This window comes from Pelobates fuscus, chromosome 6 (assembly GCF_036172605.1).
Source record: "Pelobates fuscus isolate aPelFus1 chromosome 6, aPelFus1.pri, whole genome shotgun sequence".
NCBI lineage: Eukaryota > Metazoa > Chordata > Amphibia > Anura > Pelobatidae > Pelobates > Pelobates fuscus.
Genome location: NC_086322.1, coordinates 238,880,250 through 238,900,883, shown reverse-complemented (window position 1 = coordinate 238,900,883; position 20,634 = coordinate 238,880,250). Strand labels below are relative to the sequence as shown.

General features: G+C 43.5%; 1 protein-coding gene across 1 annotated transcript in view; it reads left to right on the top strand.

The window, feature by feature from the left end:
- The window catches only part of DHX58 (DExH-box helicase 58), a 589,427-nt gene that overhangs the window by 216,261 nt on the left and 352,532 nt on the right, over positions 1-20,634 (top strand). Inside the window, exons 7-8 of the mRNA XM_063458906.1 lie at positions 19,458-19,649; positions 20,212-20,468. Coding sequence (XP_063314976.1) covers positions 19,458-19,649; positions 20,212-20,468 — 449 coding nt within the window. The remainder of the gene's footprint in view (positions 1-19,457; positions 19,650-20,211; positions 20,469-20,634) is intronic.

The window sequence follows — 20,634 nt, the reverse complement described above, 5'->3', positions numbered from 1 at the left end:
ATTATGGGGGTAATTCTCATTCCTGGCTACCACACCGTCTCAAAGGTAACATTACTAATCTGGAAAATTTCAATTTGAAAATGGAATGTTCTATATTTGACCCTGTAACTTTCCAAAACAACATAAAACCTGTTAATGGGGGGTAGTGTTGTACTCGTGACACATCGCTGATTACAAATATGTGCATTGTTTTGCAGTAAAACCTAACAGTATTATGACATTCACAGTTAAAATGTAAGACGGAAATGCAAATTTTAAAAAAAAATCTTATTTTCTCACATTTTTTTTTACATTTTATTCATAATAAATTATGTTCCATATATGAATAGTTAATGATAAATTAAAGCCCTGTTTCTCCTGAACAAAATTATGTATAATAAGTGTGGGTGCACATTATATGAAAGAGGGGAACTATGGTTGAACAGACATATAGCGCAAATTCTAGTTTTTGTTTACGTTTTGTTTTGATCAGAACGTGCACTATTGACTCCATCCTGAAGGGGTTAAAGAATAATATATCTAAACATCTGATATACCCTATTAAATAACATAAGAAATATGAATATATAGTGAAGAGAAAAAAGCTAATGAGTATATGAAAAAAGGTATTAAAAAAATCACAGAAAAATATTCTAAAAAATACTAATAAAAAGGGTATAAATTACGCCATGCATCATACAAATCATTAGTATGAAGTAGGTTCGCCAAATATCGACTAAGATAAAATGAAGCTGAAGTAGGTGGTTTGTTATGACTTCTCTGTATATCCAATAAGGGATCTAGTGTGCTGTTAAATTCCCCTCATATAATAAGATGTCCCTTCTTCATCTGTGCAATCTTGCGGACCGCACCTTGAAAAAAGGTTTGTTGTGATTCATTGGGTGCATTCAGAATGCCCATTAAGATCACAGTCCCATCAGTTTTTATCATCATATCGTTTTTCAAGAGTGAAGGACCAATCCACATGAAAACAAATAGCAACGCCTCTTGATTTATAAGGAGAGTATAATTCGTATCACTAGTTCGGCTTTTTGAATTACAGACAGGCACCCAACGAACAAGTCATTCGTTCATTCGTGATTTTTCAATGCATTGCTTTAAATGGGGATGGTAGAAACGAATGAACTAATTTGCCTCAATTCGTGTATTCATTCATTTGAAAGCCTTGTATGAAACAAAGAGGAGGGGAATGGGATTGAGCTGATTTTCATTTATCCAATTAGCTCACTCCTGTGACATGATGCTGTAGGGGCTTATCCAATGCTACATGCTGTATCGTAGATGGGTATGGGAGTGAGCTGATTTTCATTTATCTAATCAGCTCACTCCTGTGACATGATGCTGTAGGGGCTTATCCAATGGGGAGTGCTTTAGTTGGGATTTAAAAAAATAACTAAACAGCAGTATAAAAACAGGCAGAGGATCTTTCTCCGCCCTTCTTTGACTGAGTTTTGTTGGTGAAACACTGTGCTTCTGTGCTGTGCTAGCCACATTACTTGTCTTAGAGATTTTCTGTGAGTCTTGGTGTGCCTGCCATTTCTCACTTGATGAATTTGAGACTTTTAAAAAATGTTTTAGTGCTTTCTGAGAGCTGTGCACTGCTGTGTTGCTGACCGAGTCAGTGTGCCACACGCTGCCTGGCTAGCACTGCCAGTGCCTGCCTTCCCTGCTTGTTTACTGCCTACAGCAACCAGGTTTTACTTTTTATAAAAAATTCTGCTTTTTTATTTAATCAAAATTAATTAGCTTAAATTGATTTATATTTAGAGTAAATGTAGAATCAGTCAAGTACTTTAGCTGAGTGGGCTTGAGGGCTTCTGCCCTACGGTTAGACTAGTTGGTTAGCCTAGAAGAAAATTAATATAGTTTAGCTGTCAAGTCATTTTAGCAGCAAAGCCACATTAGTTTATTTTTGTTAGACATTGATTTTACAGAGGTGCTACTGTTGCTGCAGTGCTGTTTCATTCTGAGTGCTGATAGATATAATATAGTTAATTTTCTGTCAGTCTCAGCTAAGTGTGTTTGACTGGGTTTTTTTTTTTTTTTTGTAAGTGAATCTATACTCCAGTCCACACAGAGTTAGTTTAATCTGTGCTAGGAAAACAACTACTAGCACAGATTCACAGTGACTGACTGACTGTGTATGCTTGCTTTGCAGGCAGTCAGTGTAAAAGTTAAGTAATACTTTTTTATTAAGTTAATAGAATTATCTTCAGTTTTAATTAAAACATTTTTATTAAGTTGATAGAATTATCTTCAGTTTAAAATATATATTTGTTGTAGTACAGTTTCTTTGTGCTTTGTTAGAACAGAACACACTAGTCAGTCAAACAGTCTATTTATTTTTTAAATTTTTCACACTTTTAATGTCATTTTTATTTGTCCTCACATTAGCATCAGCAGTGAAGTTAAAGGGACTCTCGCAGGTCCCCTCTCCCTCCCACCCCCATCCCCGGTTGCTGAAGGGGTCAAAACCCCTTCAGTGACTTACCAGAGGCAGCGATGATGTCCCACGTTGCTGCTTCTTGGTCCGCCGCCGCTCCTCCCCTTCATCATGTCAGCCGGCGGGGGAGAATGATCACGTCTGCCGGCGGGGGGAGACTGAATTTGCATGCCCGGCATGCGCATCAGGTCTCCCCATAGGAAACCATTGAAAATGCTTTTCAATGCTTTCCTATGGGGATTTTAGCGACGCTGGAGGTCCTCACACAGCGTGAGGACGTCCAGCGACGCTGTAGCACAGAAAACCTGTGCTATAATCCCGGAAGTGCCCTCTAGTGGCTGTCTAGTAGACAGCCACTAGAGGAGGAGTTAACCCTGCGAGGTAATTATTGTAGTTTATAAAAACTGCAATAATTACACCTGCAGGGTTAAGGGTAGTGGGAGTTGGCACACAGACCACTCCAATGAGCAGAAGCGGTCTGGGTGCCTGGAGTGTCCCTTTAACTGTTCTGACTGCTGTTGTGAAGAAATTACTTTTCATTAACTGATTATTAGTTCAGTTAGTGTGTTTAACAGCAATCAGTGAAGCTAACTGGTTGCGGTTTTTATTTGGTTTATTTTAGTTCCGGATAGATTGACTGTGTGACTGACCAAAGCTAAGCTTCAAGGTAGCTGTAGTACATGTTTTATTATTTTTGTATTAGCAGATGTTGTAGGTTCTTTCTAATTCAACTTTTTCTAATAATAATAAATTTTTTATACTCTGTTTGCAGTAATATCTGAATTTGCTGTGTTCAGCGACGTCTTCAGAGTAAAATAGTACTCCGTGTACATATTTTATGGTGTCTTGGAAAGTTACAGGGTTAAATATAGTGCTAGCAAATTAAATTCCCTGGACTTTTGCCCTTGGTTGTCAGACAGGTCCTGCAAATTGTAATTAATAAAATTACCGAATTATGCAACATTATTACATAAATATATACATAGAATTATATATTTATATATATATATATATATATATATATATATATATATATATATATATATATAAGTACATATATACAGGGAGTGCAGAATTATTAGGCAAGTTGTATTTTTGAGGAATAATTTTATTATTGAACAACAACCATGTTCTCAATGAACCCAAAAAACTCATTAATATCAAAGCTGAATATTTTTGGAAGTAGTTTTTAGTTTGTTTTTAGTTATAGCTATTTTAGGGGGATATCTGTGTGTGCAGGTGACTATTACTGTGCATAATTATTAGGCAACTTAACAAAAAACAAATATATACCCATTTCAATTATTTATTTTTACCAGTGAAACCAATATAATATCTCAACATTCACAAATATACATTTCTGACATTCAAAAAAAAAACAAAAACAAATCAGTGACCAATATAGCCACCTTTCTTTGCAAGGACACTCAAAAGCCTGCCATCCATGGATTCTGTCAGTGTTTTGATCTGTTCACCATCAACATTGTGTGCAGCAGCAACCACAGCCTCCCAGACACTGTTCAGAGAGCTGTACTGTTTTCCCTCCTTGTAAATCTCACAGTTGATGATGGACCACGGGTTCTCAATGGGGTTCAGATCAGGTGAACAAGGAGGCCATGTCATTAGATTTTCTTCTTTTATACCCTTTCTTGCCAGCTACGCTGTGGAGTACTTGGACGCATGTGATGGAGCATTGTCCTGCATGAAAATCATGTTTTTCTTGAAGGATGCAGACTTCTTCCTGTACCACTGCTTGAAGAAGGTGTCTTCCATAAACTGGGAGTTGAGCTTGACTCCATCCTCAACCCGAAAAGGCCCCACAAGCTCATCTTTGATGATACCAGCCCAAACCAGTACTCCACCTCCACCTTGCTGGAGTCTGAGTCGGACTGGAGCTCTCTGCCCTTTACCAATCCATCCATCTGGCCCAACAAGACTCACTCTCATTTCATCAGTCCATAAAACCTTAGAAAAATCAGTCTTGAGATATTTCTTGGCCCAGTCTTGACGTTTCAGCTTGTGTGTCTTTTTCAGTGGTGGTCGTCTTTCAGCCTTTCTTACCTTGGCCATGTCTCTGAGTATTGCACACCTTGTGCTTTGGGCACTCCAGTGATGTTGCAGCTCTGAAATATGGCCAAACTGGTGGCAAGTGGCATCTTGGCAGCTGCACGCTTGACTTTTCTCAGTTCATGGGCAGTTATTTTGCGCCTTGGTTTCTCCACACGCTTCTTGCGACCCTGTTGACTATTTTGAATGAAACGCTTGATTGTTCGATGATCACGGTCAGAAGCTTTGCAATTTTAAGAGTGCTGCATCCCTCTGCAAGATATCTCACTATTTTTGACTTTTCTGAGCCTGTCAAGTCCTTCTTTTGACCCATTTTGCCAAAGGAAAGGAAGTTGCCTAATAATTATGCACACCTGACATAGGGTGTTGATGTCATTAGACCACACCCCTTCTCATTACAGAGATGCACATCACCTAATATGCTTAATTGGTAGTAGGCTTTCGAGCCTATACAGCTTGGAGTAAGACAACATGCATAAAGAGGATGATGTGGTCAAAATACTAATTTGCCTAATAATTCTGCACGCAGTGTATATATATATATATATATATATATTTTTTTTTTTATTTATTATTATTTTTATTTATATATAGTGATATATATGTGTATACTTATGTATATAGATATATATTATTTCGTTCTACGTGTATTTTCATATCAATATATATATTAATATCAAAATACAGTTAGATGAAATTACACATATATATATATATATATATATATATATATAATCTATATTTTTTAACATATTTACATATTTATACATATATAATTATACAAACATGTATTCCTGTCACTATAGTGTTCCTTTAAAGCTGAGCTGCACATGGTGTTTTTTTCCCTCTATGTGCTTAAGTGACCCGACCCTCACTTTTAAAAGACTTTAAAAGTATAGCTGCCAATGGTGGGGGTGTGTAGCAAAAGCAAATGGAGGAAATAAACAAGTTTTAAAGAACATGGAATAAAGAAAATGGAATATAAGTGCACTTACCGCTTCTTCACCACATACTCAGTCCGGTTGTTCTCTCCAACAACTTCACCTCTGCCACAATCTTCCTCCACGGACTATTCTTTTTAGCACGCTAAGTAGTTTTGGCTGTTCCCTTAAAAAATACATTGATAGTACTGGCACATCCTGGTGACCAGTACTGCTTTCTCCTCTGCACCAAAGTTCTCAACATACTTTTTGTTCTTCCCAGGATCTGCAGCCTTTAAGATCATGGGCTGCTTCTGCTTTTCCTTGATTCTTCCACTTACTTCTGCATGCTCCTGGCCAGAGTGGCCAATGCCCCCTCCACTATATCCATATCCATTGCTAAATTACTTGAGGAGCTGGAGGAGGACATGACCACTTCTGAATGGCTCAGGATGCAAGTGCCTAAAATGGCTGACAGGGTGATGGACTGGCTGAACTCTAAAATGGATGAATGGCTGGCCTATAGAATATCTGGATAGATTTAGCACTGCCTTGAGTTGATACTTTTTTTTTTTTTAAGTTTTGTATGGCACTATGTAAGGGCCTATTTGATTGGCTAGTTTCCCACACCCTTCTAAAATGCTACTGTGTTGCCAGTTCTCACCTGTCAGGGAAGCATTATGATTCATGAGCATAAGAGACTAAGCAAAAAGCAATGCATTGCATTTGCAATGCCATTCAACATACGAATGCCTATAGTGAGTGTTTGGGAGTTTACTAATAGTGCCAATACATTTTCATGCGATTGGTAGCGTTCGCACATTTGAAGGTTCAGTAGTTATTTAGAGAGTTTAAGGCATAAATTCACGGAAATAGAACATTGTCTAATGCCATGTTGTGATATCAATGTACGAAATTTGAAACAAATGGTTTTACTTTGTTCACTTGAGGCTATTCGGTATTTAGGGATTAGGGAACTGAATTTTATGTATTCAATTCATTTGGTTCAATTACATTTGGATTTGATGAAGTTGAAAATATGCAATTTAATGACAGGGATTTCAAGTAATGATGACATAGAAATAATGTTTACAATTTTGGAAAAACTGTTTAAGGGAATAAAATATATATAGGGGGTAGCCACATTAGAAAGATATCTTAAGGACAAAATAAACATCTTTCCTACTGAAATTCGCCCCAAGATTTATCAGCCCTTTTCATGTTGTACGTTGGTTTAATCCTGTTTCGCATTTTCTTCCTCTCCCTGCTTCATATACCGAATACCTTTCATGTTTCGTTACTTAAACCTCTCTGTCGGTTCCTCCTCCTCCTTAGGGTTCATTGCACTATTTAGTGAATTGGAAGGGTTATGGCCCTGAACGTTCTTGGGCCCCTGCTACTGACGTTCATGCTGGTTGACTGGTTCGGTCATTCCACACCAGGTTTCCTCTCAAACCTAATCATGCCCGCCTGGTGGGCGGTCTTCAAGTGGGGGGTACTGTCGCAGCTCCCGACTCTTCTGTCAGCGTGACTGCACATGCTCAGTGCGGCTACGCAGAAAAAGATTAATTAAACTTACCTGGGTTATGACGGATCACTGCCCGATCCTCTAGTGTTCTGGTCTCACGCCGGTGCAGCGTTCTAAAATGCCGGCTGCTGCGGTTCCAGTTTAAATAAAATACTTACCTTCGTCCACAACAAAGATGGCATCGACATGTGTGCAATATCACGTCATCGACGTGCACAAATGTTTTGGGGCCAGAGGTCACAATCTGGCCAATCTGCGTTTAGAGCAGGGTTTCCCAATTAATTTTCCCCTTGGAATCCTTTGACATGGTATAGCAAAACTTTGGAACCCCAACAAAAAATGTGTGCCGTAGAGTAGCGCAGCACAGCGGAAACCTTTTAATGAGCAGAGTGAAATGCCTAGCAGAGAATTTCAATGCCCCTGACAGAGTCTTTCAATACCCCTCAAAGAGTATTTCAGTGCCCCCTGACAGAATCTTTCAATGCCCCTGACAGAATCTTTCAATGCCCCTGACAGAGCATTTTGATGTCCCTAGCAGAGAATTTCAATGCCCCTGACAGAGTCTTTCAATGCCCCTCACAGAGACTTTCAGTGCCCCTCAAAGAGTATTTCAATGCCCCTGAGAGAATCTTTCAATGCCCCTGACAGAGCCCTTTGATGTCCCTAGCAGATAATTTTAATGCCACTCAAAGAGTCTTTCAATGCCCCTGACAGTTTTCCAATGCCCCTGACAGAGTCTTTCAGTGCCCCTCAAAGATTATTTCAATGCCCCTGACAGAGCCTTTTTATGTCCCTAGCAGAGAATTTCAATGCCCCTCAAATAGTCTTTCAATGCCCCTGACAGAGTCTTTCAGTGCTCCTGACAGAGTCTTTCAGTGCTCCTGACAGTCTTTCAGTGCTCCTGACAGAGTCTTTCAATGCCCCTGACAGAATATTTTAATGCCCCTGACAGAGCCTTTTAATGTCCCTTATAGAGCCTTTTGATGTCCCTAGCAGATAATTTCAATGCCCCTCAAATAGTCTTTCAATGCCCCTGACAGAGTCTTTCAGTGCTCCTGACAGTCTTTCAATGCCCCTGACAGAATATTTCAATGCCCCTGACAGAATATTTCAATGTCCCTGACAGAGCCTTTTAATGTCCCTTACAGAGCCTTTTGATGTCCCTAGCAGAGAATTTCAATGCCCCTGACAGAATCTTTCAATGCCCCTGACAGAGCCTTTTAATGTCCCTTACAGAGCCTTTTGATGTCCCTAGCAGATAATTTCAATGCCCCTGACAGAGTATTTCAGTGCCCCTCAGAGTATTTCAATGCCCCCTGACAGACTCTTTCAATGCCCCTGACAGAGCCTTTTGATGTCCCTAGCAGAGAATTTCAATGCCCCTCAAAGAGTCTTTCAATGCCCCTGACAGTCTTTCAGTGTCCCTCAAAGAGTATTTCAATGCCCCTGATAGAGCCTTTCAACGCCCCTACCTAACAGAGCTTTATATCTGGCAATTACAGAGCTTTAACTATCTCTATCACTCCTCTACCACGAGTGATAGAAAATGGCTGACGGCAGGACTGGCTGATGGACAAGCTAAGTCCCTAATTGGCTGGCTGATGGCAGGGTGGGCTGCAGGGTGGGCTGCAGGGCAGGCTCTGACGGCATTGCGTGTTTACAACTTACGGACAAGGCTGATGGCACGGCCGGGCGGGCTTAAAATCTCGCTCCCACGATCTTTTATGTGATCGTCATTTGCGCAATCTCTGCTGTTCCCGACCTTCTGGAACAGCAGGTAGCGGCGGCCATCTTGGATGTGGCAAAATGCCGCGGAACCCCAATTGGGAACCCTAGGGTTCCGCGGAACACCAACTGGGAAACGCTGGTTTGAGAAACATATTTAAACCCTGAATAACTTTTTATAAGTGTGCTGTTGTGTTTTCCATTGGTTGGTTGTCAGAAAGTGTGTTTTTGTACTTGATCTTATTTTGGTATTTGACTTTGGCTTGCATTTCAAACTCGGCTTGTGTTTTTACCATTCTCTTTTATGTTAAGTCTGGCAATTCTAAGGCCCGGTATATGTTGTTCTTGTTAATTTTCTGTATTTTTATGTTATATAGCTCTGCATGATGGGTCATATAGTAATCATGACACCCTCTTTCTCTGCTGAAAATGCTTGGGTGCCTTCAGAGGAGGAACCAATGCAGTTTGGCTTGACCAGACTCACAGAAGCTGAAAAACAATATTGCAGGGAGAAGGAAGCAGCTAAGTGACCTCTATAACATTCATATGACTACGCTATTGACCAGGCACTACTAGTCTCCTAGGGGAAGAACCAACTTTACATGAACAGAAAATAAAGCTATAGAGGATTATTCGTGAGAAGCTCTAGCCAAGGGGTTCATATGAAAATAACTATCTCTAGCTAGAGCTGGGTTTCTTTTTTATAGAAAAGAAAGAAGGGAAATTGCACCCTGATGAAATAAATAAACTAAAATTAAAGTGCTTATCTGATTCCCCTGATAACAGCACTGTTTGGCAGGATTAAGTGTCTAAAATATTTACCAAACTGGATCTCAGAGGAGGATAAAATCTGGTGAGGATTAAAGAGGAGCATGAATGGAAGACTTATTTTGACACGTAGTGGGCACTGCAAATATTTAGTGATGTATTTTGGTGTCTGTTATGCCCCTGCCGTGTTTCATGAATTCATAAACTGTGCTCTAAGAGACTTTGTGCAATGCTGTGTCATAGTTTATCTTGATGATATTCTTATATTGTGGTGGAATCTCGGTAAAAATAAATTTAGTAGGCCGAGATTGCCACGTGGTATGTGCGCGCGCATATACTGATGTATCGGTCGGTTGGTTGCACGTGGCAAAGATACAATCAGTAGTGTACGGAGCATGTGCAAGAATACAGGATATAGTATCCCCCTCCTCCATTGTGCTGGGCAAGCCATGTAGTCTGACAGGAAGTTAGTTGTTCGGTTGATTGGTTAAGAGTATGTGTGGGTGGAGCTTATTATGGGAGGAGTTATATGCCTATATAAGGGACCTACACTATTGTTCGGGGCTCAGATCTTGTTGTATTTTGGTGACATTAGTCCCTCTGAGTCCCGGTCGGTGAATCGAATAAAGAATCTCTTCCTTCCTGAAGAAACCTGTTGTTACGGTTACCCTTAGGCTAGCTGAGAGCTGGACCGTTTAGTTGTCTGGATTCCTAATTGCTGAAGAGGGGAGAGCCGAGTTCCATAGTATTCCATACGAGTCCTGTAAGTGTGGAATCATCCCACTAGCTATAGCATAGCTAGGATACCTTTTCTACCCACAAAACGAGTCAAAGCAGCGATTTGAGGGTCAAGTAAGAACTGAGGACTGGGTTGACCAGCCTGCTTTTTATTGTGGTTACATGTAAACAGGATACTCCCAGGGGGAGGCATAAAATCACCAATCACATATTGGGTACCTCCCACACATCTCCTCCCCTCAGATAAACAGTTAACCCAATTATACAGTACATATTTTCAACCAAGTTCTGGATGTACCCCGAAACCAGGGGGTACCCCTTTAAATCCTACACCGCTGTACAGGTCTTGTTCAGGGGAGCAACATATCCGAAAACCAACCCGTTCGGATGAACGGTTCAGGAGTTAGGGGTTTTCAAAGTTTTGACCGACCGCACAGACTTTCTGGCTGAAAATAGTTCCACACGTTTAGGCCTTGCGGTCGGTCTCCGTTCGTACGGGAAAACTCCACGAACCCATGGTCATCCATAGTTATCCTGGAGGTCGCTGTACTCCCCAGGCGGAGAGTAATCGTCCTACCGAACGGTGGGCTGTTCGGTAGGTCCAGCACGAAGTTATGCTATCCTGGAGGTCTCAGCGGTGTTCGCCTGGGTGCGTTTCCGTTTTTAGTTCCAGACGATTGCTGGCAAACACCGCTGTTCGTACGTAAGATGGCCGCGAACACGTGCAAAGTCCCAAAATGGCGGCCACCTATACGCTTACACAAAGGATTCGTGCTGAACCATACCAACGACTGCACATAAGTCAGAAAGGCGAAAATAGCATTTAAAGGTACACAGTGCAATAAGGTTTTTGTAACAGTTTTTGTAACAGTGCTCCCTTTTTGTGGAACACTCTGGCAGACACCGTCTGACCCCTTTTCGGGGCAGACTAAGGCTGTCCAGACCGCTGGTTATGCTGGGCTGAGGTCCGTTTGTCTGGACAACCCGTCCGCATTGCCATTCTGTTTCCCGGGTCGGTAGGAAATGGTGAAATTGAAGGGTTGTAATGATAAGCTCCAACGTAATAACCTGCCGTTATCTCCAGAGACCCGGTTTAGCCACACCAACGGGTTATGGTCGGTGACCAGAGTGAACTCTTGTCCATATAAATAGGGAGTCAATTTCTTTAATGCCCACACCAAGGCCAAACACTCCTTTTCAATCGCTGCATAGCTGACTTCGCGGGGCAGGAGCTTCCGGCTGATGTAGGCCACTGGGTGCTCCCCTCCATCTTCACCTACTTGGCTAAGGACGGCTCCCAGCCCGAACATGGAAGCGTCTGTATGGACGATAAAACGTTTGTTAAGGGCTGGGGCCGCCAAGACAGGAGCATTAACCAAAGCATTTTTGAGGGCCTGAAAAGCCGTTTCACAGTGGGGAGACCACAGGACCTGTCGAGGTAAGTTTTTCTTGGTCAAGTCAGTCAAGGGTTTGGCAAGTGTGCTGTAGTCGGGTACAAATCGTCTATAGTACCCTGCTGTGCCCAGAAAGGCTAAAACCTGGGTTTTTGTGATGGGGGTGGGCCAGTTGGCAACAGCTTCTATCTTGGCCGGCTCTGGTCGCTGTTTTCCGCACCCCACCCGATGACCCAGGTACTGTACCTCGGCCATCCCAAAGTGACATTTTTCTGGTTTCAGAGTCAGGCCAGCCGCCCGGATCTGATCCAGAACCATTCCTACGTGAGCTAAGTGGTCCTCCCAGGACTCACTGTGAATCGCTATGTCGTCCAGGTATGCACAGGCAAAACCCTGGAAGCCATCCAGGAGTCTATCCACCAAGCGCTGGAATGTAGCGGGGGCGTTCTTCATCCCAAACGGCATTACCTTAAACTGGTATAGGCCGAAGGGGGTGACGAAGGCCGACTTGGGGATAGCCTCCGGGGCCAGGGGAATCTGCCAGTAACCCTTACAGAGGTCGATAGTGGTCAGGTAATTTCCCCTGGCTATGCGATCAAGTAGCTCGTCTACCCTGGGCATAGGGTAGGCGTCTGTTACTGTTTTTTCATTGAGTCTCCTATAGTCTACACAGAACCGGGTTGTCCCATCTTTCTTGGGTACCAGGACAACCGGGGAGGCCCAGGGACTATCGGAGGGCTCAATCACCCTGAGTTGGAGCATCTCATCTATCTCCTTCTTCATTCCGGCTCTAACTGCCTCGGGGATGCGATACGGGGGTTGGCGTAAGGGTGTTTGTCCGGGGGTATCGACCTGGTGGGTAGTTAAGGTGGTGTACCCTGGTTTCTGGGAGAACGTGAGGTGCTTGGCCTGGAGGAGTGTATTGAGCTGCTCCCTTTCAGTGGGGCTAAGTCGGTCTCCTATCTGAACCTGGGTCACTACCCCTGTGGGTGGGCTCTTTTCCAGTAAGTCGGGAATGGGTAGACTGTCGGGGTCTTCCTGGGGAGGACAACATACGGCGGTCACGTTCTCGGGTCGCTCCAAGTATTCCTTGAGCATGTTTACATGGAATTTCTTCCTGAGGTTGTTGTCGTGACAACTGGCTATAACATAAGTGGTGTCGCCCCTTTTTTCTACGATCTGGTATGGGCCCTGCCATGATGCTTGTAACTTGTCGGTCTTTACCGGCTTAAGTACTAACACCTTTTGTCCTACGGTGAAGATTCTCCTTCGGGCCCCCCTATCGTACCATACCTTCTGTCTTTTCTGGGCCGACTGGAGGTTAGCCTGCACTGATTTGGCTAGCTGCTCCATGCGGTCCCTGAGTTCCAATACGTATGGCACAATAGGGACACCGTCCGTTTCCGTCTCTCCTTCCCAGTGTTCTCGGATCAGGTTTAGGGGGCCCCGTACCTTTCGTCCGTAGAGCAACTCAAAGGGAGAGAACCCTGTCGTTTCCTGGGGCACCTCCCGATACGCAAATAGGAGATGCGGCAGAAAGCGTTCCCAATCTCGGTACTCCTGTGTGAACGTTTTGAGCATTTGCTTGAGGGTTCCGTTAAACCTCTCACAATGTCCGTTCGTTTGGGGGTGATAGGGTGAACTCAGGAGGGATTTAATTTTGCACACCTGCCAGAGTTGTTGGGTCAATTCTGCTGTGAATTGGGTGCCCCGGTCGGATAGAATTTCTTTTGGAAATCCTACCCGGGAGAACACTTGTACCAGGGCAGTCGCTACCGTATCCGCTTGGATGTTGGACAGGGCGACTGCCTCGGGGTACCGGGTAGCGTAGTCTACTACGGTAAGGATGTAGCGCTTACCGGAGGGACTAGGGGTGGCCAGTGGTCCTACTAGGTCAATAGCAACCCTGCTAAAGGGTTCCTCTACAATGGGCATATTGACTAGTTGCGCTTTAGGGTGATCGCCTCGCCTTCCCACTCGTTGACATACATCGCAAGTATTACAGTAATTCTTAACGTCAGCGTGTACTCCTGGCCAAAAGAATGTGTGGGTAATGCGGTGTAGCGTACGTGTTATAGCTAAGTGACCTGCCAAGGGGATGTCGTGTCCTATTTTGAGGATTTCCCGACGGTATTTGTGGGGTACTACCAGCTGTCGCCTACGTTGTCCCTTTTTCTCTGTCAAGCGGTATAGTTTCCCTTTTTCCCATAGAAAAGTCTCGTTATCTGCCCCGCTCCCCCCTGTCTCTGCTCGTTCCCGGTATTTTTGTAAGGTCGGGTCAGTCCTAGACTCGGTCTCAAAGGTAACTGGGGTGTCCCAGGGTATGGGGTCTAACAGGTCAAGAGAAGTCGGGGTTGGTCTTACCTGGGTCTCCCGCACTGGTGAGGGTTCTCGGTCCGTCCGGGCTTGTGCTCGTGTAGTCACTGGGTTCGCTTCATTGTTATATACTGGTGCATAGGCAGAAGTCATGGGGCCCAAATCGTTGCCCAGTAGTACTTCAGCAGGTAAATGGTCCATTATACCCACGTTCACAGCTCCTTTCCCCGCTCCCCAATCAAGATGTACTTTAGCGGTCGGGACTTTGTACACATCCCCTCCCGCCACTCTAACGGCTACGGTCTGCCCTGACCGCTTGTGTTCTGGCACCAAATGACTTTGTACCAGTGTTATGGTAGCCCCTGTGTCTCTCAACCCCTCGGTAGATCGCCCTTCGAGCCATACCTTCTGCCGATGGTGCTGTCGGTTATCCGAAGCCGCATATACCGGGTCTGCCTCGTGAAGCGGCCCCAAATATTCCTCCATAGGGGTCTCCTGGTTAACACAGAGGGCTCGGGCAGGACGGTAGGGCCCAGAGGGGTAATTGTAATTCCTGGGCGTCTGGTGTGTGCCAAGCGGGCAGTTGGCCATGAAATGTCCTGGTTGCTTGCATCGGTGGCAAGTGGGCCTAGGACGATCAAAATTGTTATTGGATGACCCTGAGTGTCTGGGGGGCCCGGCGGGTACTGGGGCCCGGAACTCCGTACGAGGAGGTGCACGGTAAACCTCTCTGGGCTCAACCCGTGCTGGAGCCCGGTAGTTTGTGGACTCGTGAAGACGTGAATCATAATGTTCATCAGCTAATTTGGCCGCTTCTTCTAGAGTGGAAGGTCGCCTGTCTCGCAGCCACTCCTTCCCTTTTTGTTCCATGCCATCGTAAAAATGTTCTAAGAGGAATAATTGTAAAATTTCCTCACCAGTCACAGCTTTACTTCCGCTCATCCAGTGATTTACCGCTCTCCGCATTCGGTGCGCCCATTCCATATGTGTATCGTTAGGCTTCTTTTTCGTGCCCCGAAACTGCCGGCGATACGTGTCTGGAGTCACCGCGTATCTTTTTAGCAGAGTCTCTTTAACTCGTTCATACTGTGTCACTTCCTCAGCACCCAAGGTACGAAAAGCTTCCAGGGCTCGCCCGGATAGCTTCCCAGACAAGATCGTGGGCCACTCTCTGGTGGGAATCTGGTGCAGGGCGCATTGCCTTTCGAAGTCTGCCAAGTACTCATCAATTCCTGTCTCGCTCTCCAGGAAGGATCGGAATGCCGCAAAGGGTATTTTAGGCTTCCCAGCAGTTTCAACAGGAACGATTACTTGTGGGGCTTCAGCAGTGCGTTGTGCGTTGGCCATTTCAACGTTGTAGGCTCGGGTCTTTTGTAAATCCGCGTCTGCCTCCACCATCAATTGTTGTATCAGTTCTATAGATGGGTTTGGCCCGTATAAGGGAAGCCTCCCCCGAACAATTCTTGCCTTTGCATCATCATCTGTGATTGGTGTTTCCGCCATTGTGGAGCTTTGATCCAGTTCTGTCAATTCTGCGATCAGTTCCCTCTTTGGCCGGTTGCTGGCGTGCCTTCCTCTGCTTTCCAATAAATCTTTCAGGGTTGTACGTTTCAATTTTGCGTAGGTGCTCTCCATCCGTTCCGTGCCTCTCCTAGGATATCCAGAATCATCCCACCGCTGCCACCAAATGTTACGGTTACCCTTAGGCTAGCTGAGAGCTGGACCGTTTAGTTGTCTGGATTCCTAGTTGCTGAAGAGGGGAGAGCCGAGTTCCATAGTATTCCATACGAGTCCTGTAAGTGTGGAATCATCCCACTAGCTATAGCATAGCTAGGATACCTTTTCTACCCACAAAACGAGTCAAAGCAGCGATTTGAGGGTCAAGTAAGAACTGAGGACTGGGTTGACCAGCCTGCTTTTTATTGTGGTTACATGTAAACAGGATACTCCCAGGGGGAGGCATAAAATCACCAATCACATATTGGGTACCTCCCACACATCTCCTCCCCTCAGATAAACAGTTAACCCAATTATACAGTACATATTTTCAACCAAGTTCTGGATGTACCCCGAAACCAGGGGGTACCCCTTTAAATCCTACACCGCTGTACAGGTCTTGTTCAGGGGAGCAACATATCCGAAAACCAACCCGTTCGGATGAACGGTTCAGGAGTTAGGGGTTTTCAAAGTTTTGACCGACCGCACAGACTTTCTGGCCGAAAATAGTTCCACACGTTTAGGCCTTGCGGTCGGTCTCCGTTCGTACGGGAAAACTCCACGAACCCATGGTCATCCATAGTTATCCTGGAGGTCGCTGTACTCCCCAGGCGGAGAGTAATCGTCCTACCGAACGGTGGGCTGTTCGGTAGGTCCAGCACGAAGTTATGCTATCCTGGAGGTCTCAGCGGTGTTCGCCTGGGTGCGTTTCCGTTTTTAGTTCCAGACGATTGCTGGCAAACACCGCTGTTCGTACGTAAGATGGCCGCGAACACGTGCAAAGTCCCGAAATGGCGGCCACCTATACGCTTACACAAAGGATTCGTGCTGAACCATACCAACGACTGCACATAAGTCAGAAAGGCGAAAATAGCATTTAAAGGTACACAGTGCAATAAGGTTTTTGTAACAGTTTTTGTAACACCTGTGTCCATCTCTCTGTGCTCGGCTTCCGTCAGTTTCTCCGGTATCAATATATTCCACCAATATTGAAACTAACCAGCAACGGGTATGACAAGTCCTCACCAGGTTGCTACATTTTCTAGGTTGCATTATTTTCTCCTCTTGTTTACAAATTGACCCTGAACAACGATCTGCTATAGCAGACTAGCCAATCCCCAAGGGCCCTAGATCTATACAATGGTTTATTCGTTTTGCTTGCTTATTTACTATCAGATTTATTAAAACAGTCTTTTCTACCATTTCACTTATTGCCACACTAACCACACAACTAATTATAATTTTTCCAAGCATTTGAAATGATTAAGAAAGTGTTTGTGTTGGCACCTATTCTGGTCCATCCCGAACCAAATAAGATATTTTTCTTGGTAGTACTTGAGTTGGGCTGTTCTGTGCTAAAGAGTTTTTTTCCAGAACACCCCTCCATACTCTATTCTAAGAAAATGTTTAGTTGTGAGCAGAACTGTGACATGGGCAATAGAGAGCTATTGGCCATAATTCTGGCTCTGAAGGAGTAGAGACACCTACTTGAGAGTTCAGCCTCCCTGTACATATCCTAACTGACCTCAACAGTGAAGCTAAAAAGCTATCCTCCCAGCAATCAATGTAGGCTCTACTCCTGTTGAAATATAACTATATCATAACCTATAGATCTGCCACAGGAAATGCAGATGCATTGTCAAACCTGCGGCCCCCCAGATGTTGCTGAACTACAACTCCCATGCTTCCCTGGATATCAGTTTCATTGAAGGAATCATGGGAGTTGTAGTTTAGCAACATCTGGGAGGCCGCAGGTTTGACATCCCTGGTCTAGGCAATTCGTTCTTGAGGAAGAGAAAAGATCCTCTACCCACTGTTCCTCCTAGTCTTATTCTGGATGCCACATCCTTCACTATTTACAGCTCTCTCAAGGAAAGTATTCTGGCTGTGCAGGATCACACACCCCATAATACTCCGCTCAACAGGAATAGGCAATGGAGATAGTAAGCCACAGGGAAGGGAATTTATGACTTTATTTGGGGCACAAGTGGAACAGGGAGCTACAGAGTTTTAGACATCCTTAGTCCGTTCTGGCCACCAGTTGTTTCCTTAAAAAGATACTTCAGTTTGACAATCCTGCATCAGTTTGGCCACAGTTCTGGGTCTCTGCATCTGAAAACAACCTCAGACCCCTCTGCCACTTGTGTTTCTGCCACTAGACACTAACTCCGCTTCTTTATATGATGGAGTGGACATTGCCATGTCCACTCCCATTTTGATGGCGTGGCTATTAAGTAAATGGCCACTTTAAAATTCCTGAGTTTAGCAATCATTTGGCCTTCCTATCATTGTCTCAAAACCTTAAAGCGCATTTGTTCTTGTTCCTGTTTTTCTCTTGCTATTCCCTTTTTGGGGGATTTTTCCAGTATTCCCTGTGTACCAGACCTTGGCTACATTTGACCACAATTACCTTGTTCTTCTTTAGTGTTCTAGAACCCAAAGATGTTTGACATAACATTTTTTTCCTGTTCCTGTACATCTATTAGACCCGGCTTGTTTGTGACCTTGCTGATCTGGTTATTACATACCAGTGTATATTACTGCTCTTGTTTTCATTGTTTTTCTTCTGATCTGAATATACTTTATTGTTCTCTTATTTCCTACTTCCTGCTTTGCTTTAAGCCCGGCCACTCTAAGGTTCTATAAAATGCCTAATTAGCTCATCTCTCTTTGACTTTGTTAGGATTGTTGCTTTGTATCTTGCTGAGTGTGACAGAGCTTGTGTACTCTGAGTACATTTGCCCAGTCCACTTCCTAACCACTTGCTGGGAACCTAGAATGCTTCAGCCTCAGACGCCAAAGCGCGAGCTCTGGAACTCTTTCCTTTCAGGCACATATTGTTCCCTCTGCTTATTTATCTGCATCTCTGCCTGCAATGTGATATCACTTGTCTTTATAAAGACCCTTGCGGCTCTCAGGCCTAGCTCTCTTTTTGATTTGCCCCCGGGCTAGAGAGATTATACCATAATTACATATTTATGGGGAAAATAATAATAAACACAAAATATATCCACTGACTGCAGAAACCATAATATGCAAATCTACCTGAATATGCAAATTAACAAGATTTGCTATGGCTCTATACAGACTTTATAGCCAAATCCACCTAGTTGTTAGTAATCATCAACAGGACAGCACACAAAACCATAAACAAATACTTTATGCACACCCTGCTCCTATAATGGGCACAGGGTGACTTGGACATAGGAGTAGTCCACAGTCCTACATAAAGTGTTCATCTGAATCTCCTGGTAATGGTGACTGCCGTCACACTGAGTACCATAACAAACCATGACACAAATTTTGTCAAGTTTAGTCAATTTAGGATTTTACCATACAACAAAGTACTGCCTTATAATATCTTTTGACTGCAGTGGAATTCTAATGAAATTCCAAAGCTGTCTTGATGAGCATTTGATAAAGATGTTATTTTTATGATATACTCAGTTTTTGTTGGTGTGTGGGTGGGTTCGTTAGATCTGCTATAAAACATTATTGCAAAATACACCAGCCAATAGTTTTTTGTATGATACATGATTTATAGCTGCTTTGACGAGAACAAAATCAGCTGTAAAACACACCCTTCTCATATTACAACCTGATTGAGAGCACTTGTTGCCTCACTAATAGAAATCTGCCATGCTACTGATGATCTTTCGAAACCCATCCAGATACTGTCAAAGATGTTAAGTACATGTGTGGAAATGGGAATATACTCATTGTTGTACTACACACTGATGATGTATGAAGAATAAATAAAATATATGCATTTTATGTAGAATTTCAATATATTAGTTTTAATTGTCTCCATATCTCTTGGTATTTCAATCTTGATATCTCAGGCACAGAGGAGTTCAACAAAAAGAAACGAACATGCGCTTTGCACCTGCGCAAGTACAATGACTCCCTCTTCACTCACGACACAGTGAGAATGATAGATGCATTCCAGCTTCTTGACAGCTTCTATAAACAAGAGAAAGCCATCAGGACCTTGCCTGATCCCACAGAACACTTACTATTTCAATTATTTGATGGTGAGTAGCTATGTTAAATAACTCATATTAAAAAAACACTCCAAGCATCATAACTAGTACAGCATGCCCTAGTAATTATTGTGCTAGGAGTGCTCTAGGACCTACCATTACAAGAATTCAAACAAATTTTGAATGGTTTGACTTCTTATGTGCGATCCTCTGGGCAGTGTTCCCTGCCTCCACTATCATCTGAGAGCCAGAAGTTCCTCAGCAAAAACTTCTGTTACCTTTACTGAGCTAAGCCACTAAAGGAGAGTGCTCATCTGATGCTCTCAGCTAATGACCTAAGTCCTGCACTACAAATCTTAACTTAGGCGCTAACAAATTCCTGCTGAGAAATTCCTGGCTCTCGAGAGATGGTATTGGAAGTAGGGAGCAACTCATGCCAGGTCCCAAGTAACAAGTCAAACTATTCAAAAATGGTTTCACTACTTACAGTGAGGGGGTCATCTGGGGATTGCAGGCATCATAAACCAAAACACCAGACTGGTTATTGTACTCAAAGTGTTTATTTGAATTGTATGTCACATTTATTTTGAAATTTCTGCTGCTCTTTTCATAGATAACTGTGCTAAGCTTTTGGAATTGGCAGAAGATGTAAGATTTGAAAATCCCAAATTGAGCAGATTGGAGGAGATTCTTAAAGACCATTTCCAGTTTTCCTCAGAGTCACGAGGCATAATTTTTACTCGGACGCGGCAGAGTACTCATAATCTGCATGACTGGATTGTAGCCAATAAGGCTTTACAAAATTTTGGAATAAACGCAGCATCCTTGACAGGAGCAGGTCACAGCAATCAGACCAAGCACATGACTCAGGTAATACCCAACATTTTGCTAATTTTGGTGGCAAATTTCAATTTAGTTTTAGTCATAGTATTTTGACTAAAAAGTAATTTTAGTTTTTGTCATCTGAATTTTTAGTCAACTAAATTTCCAGTAGATGTGTCTCAATTCTCCCCCCCCCTCCCTGCCCCCAGTCACT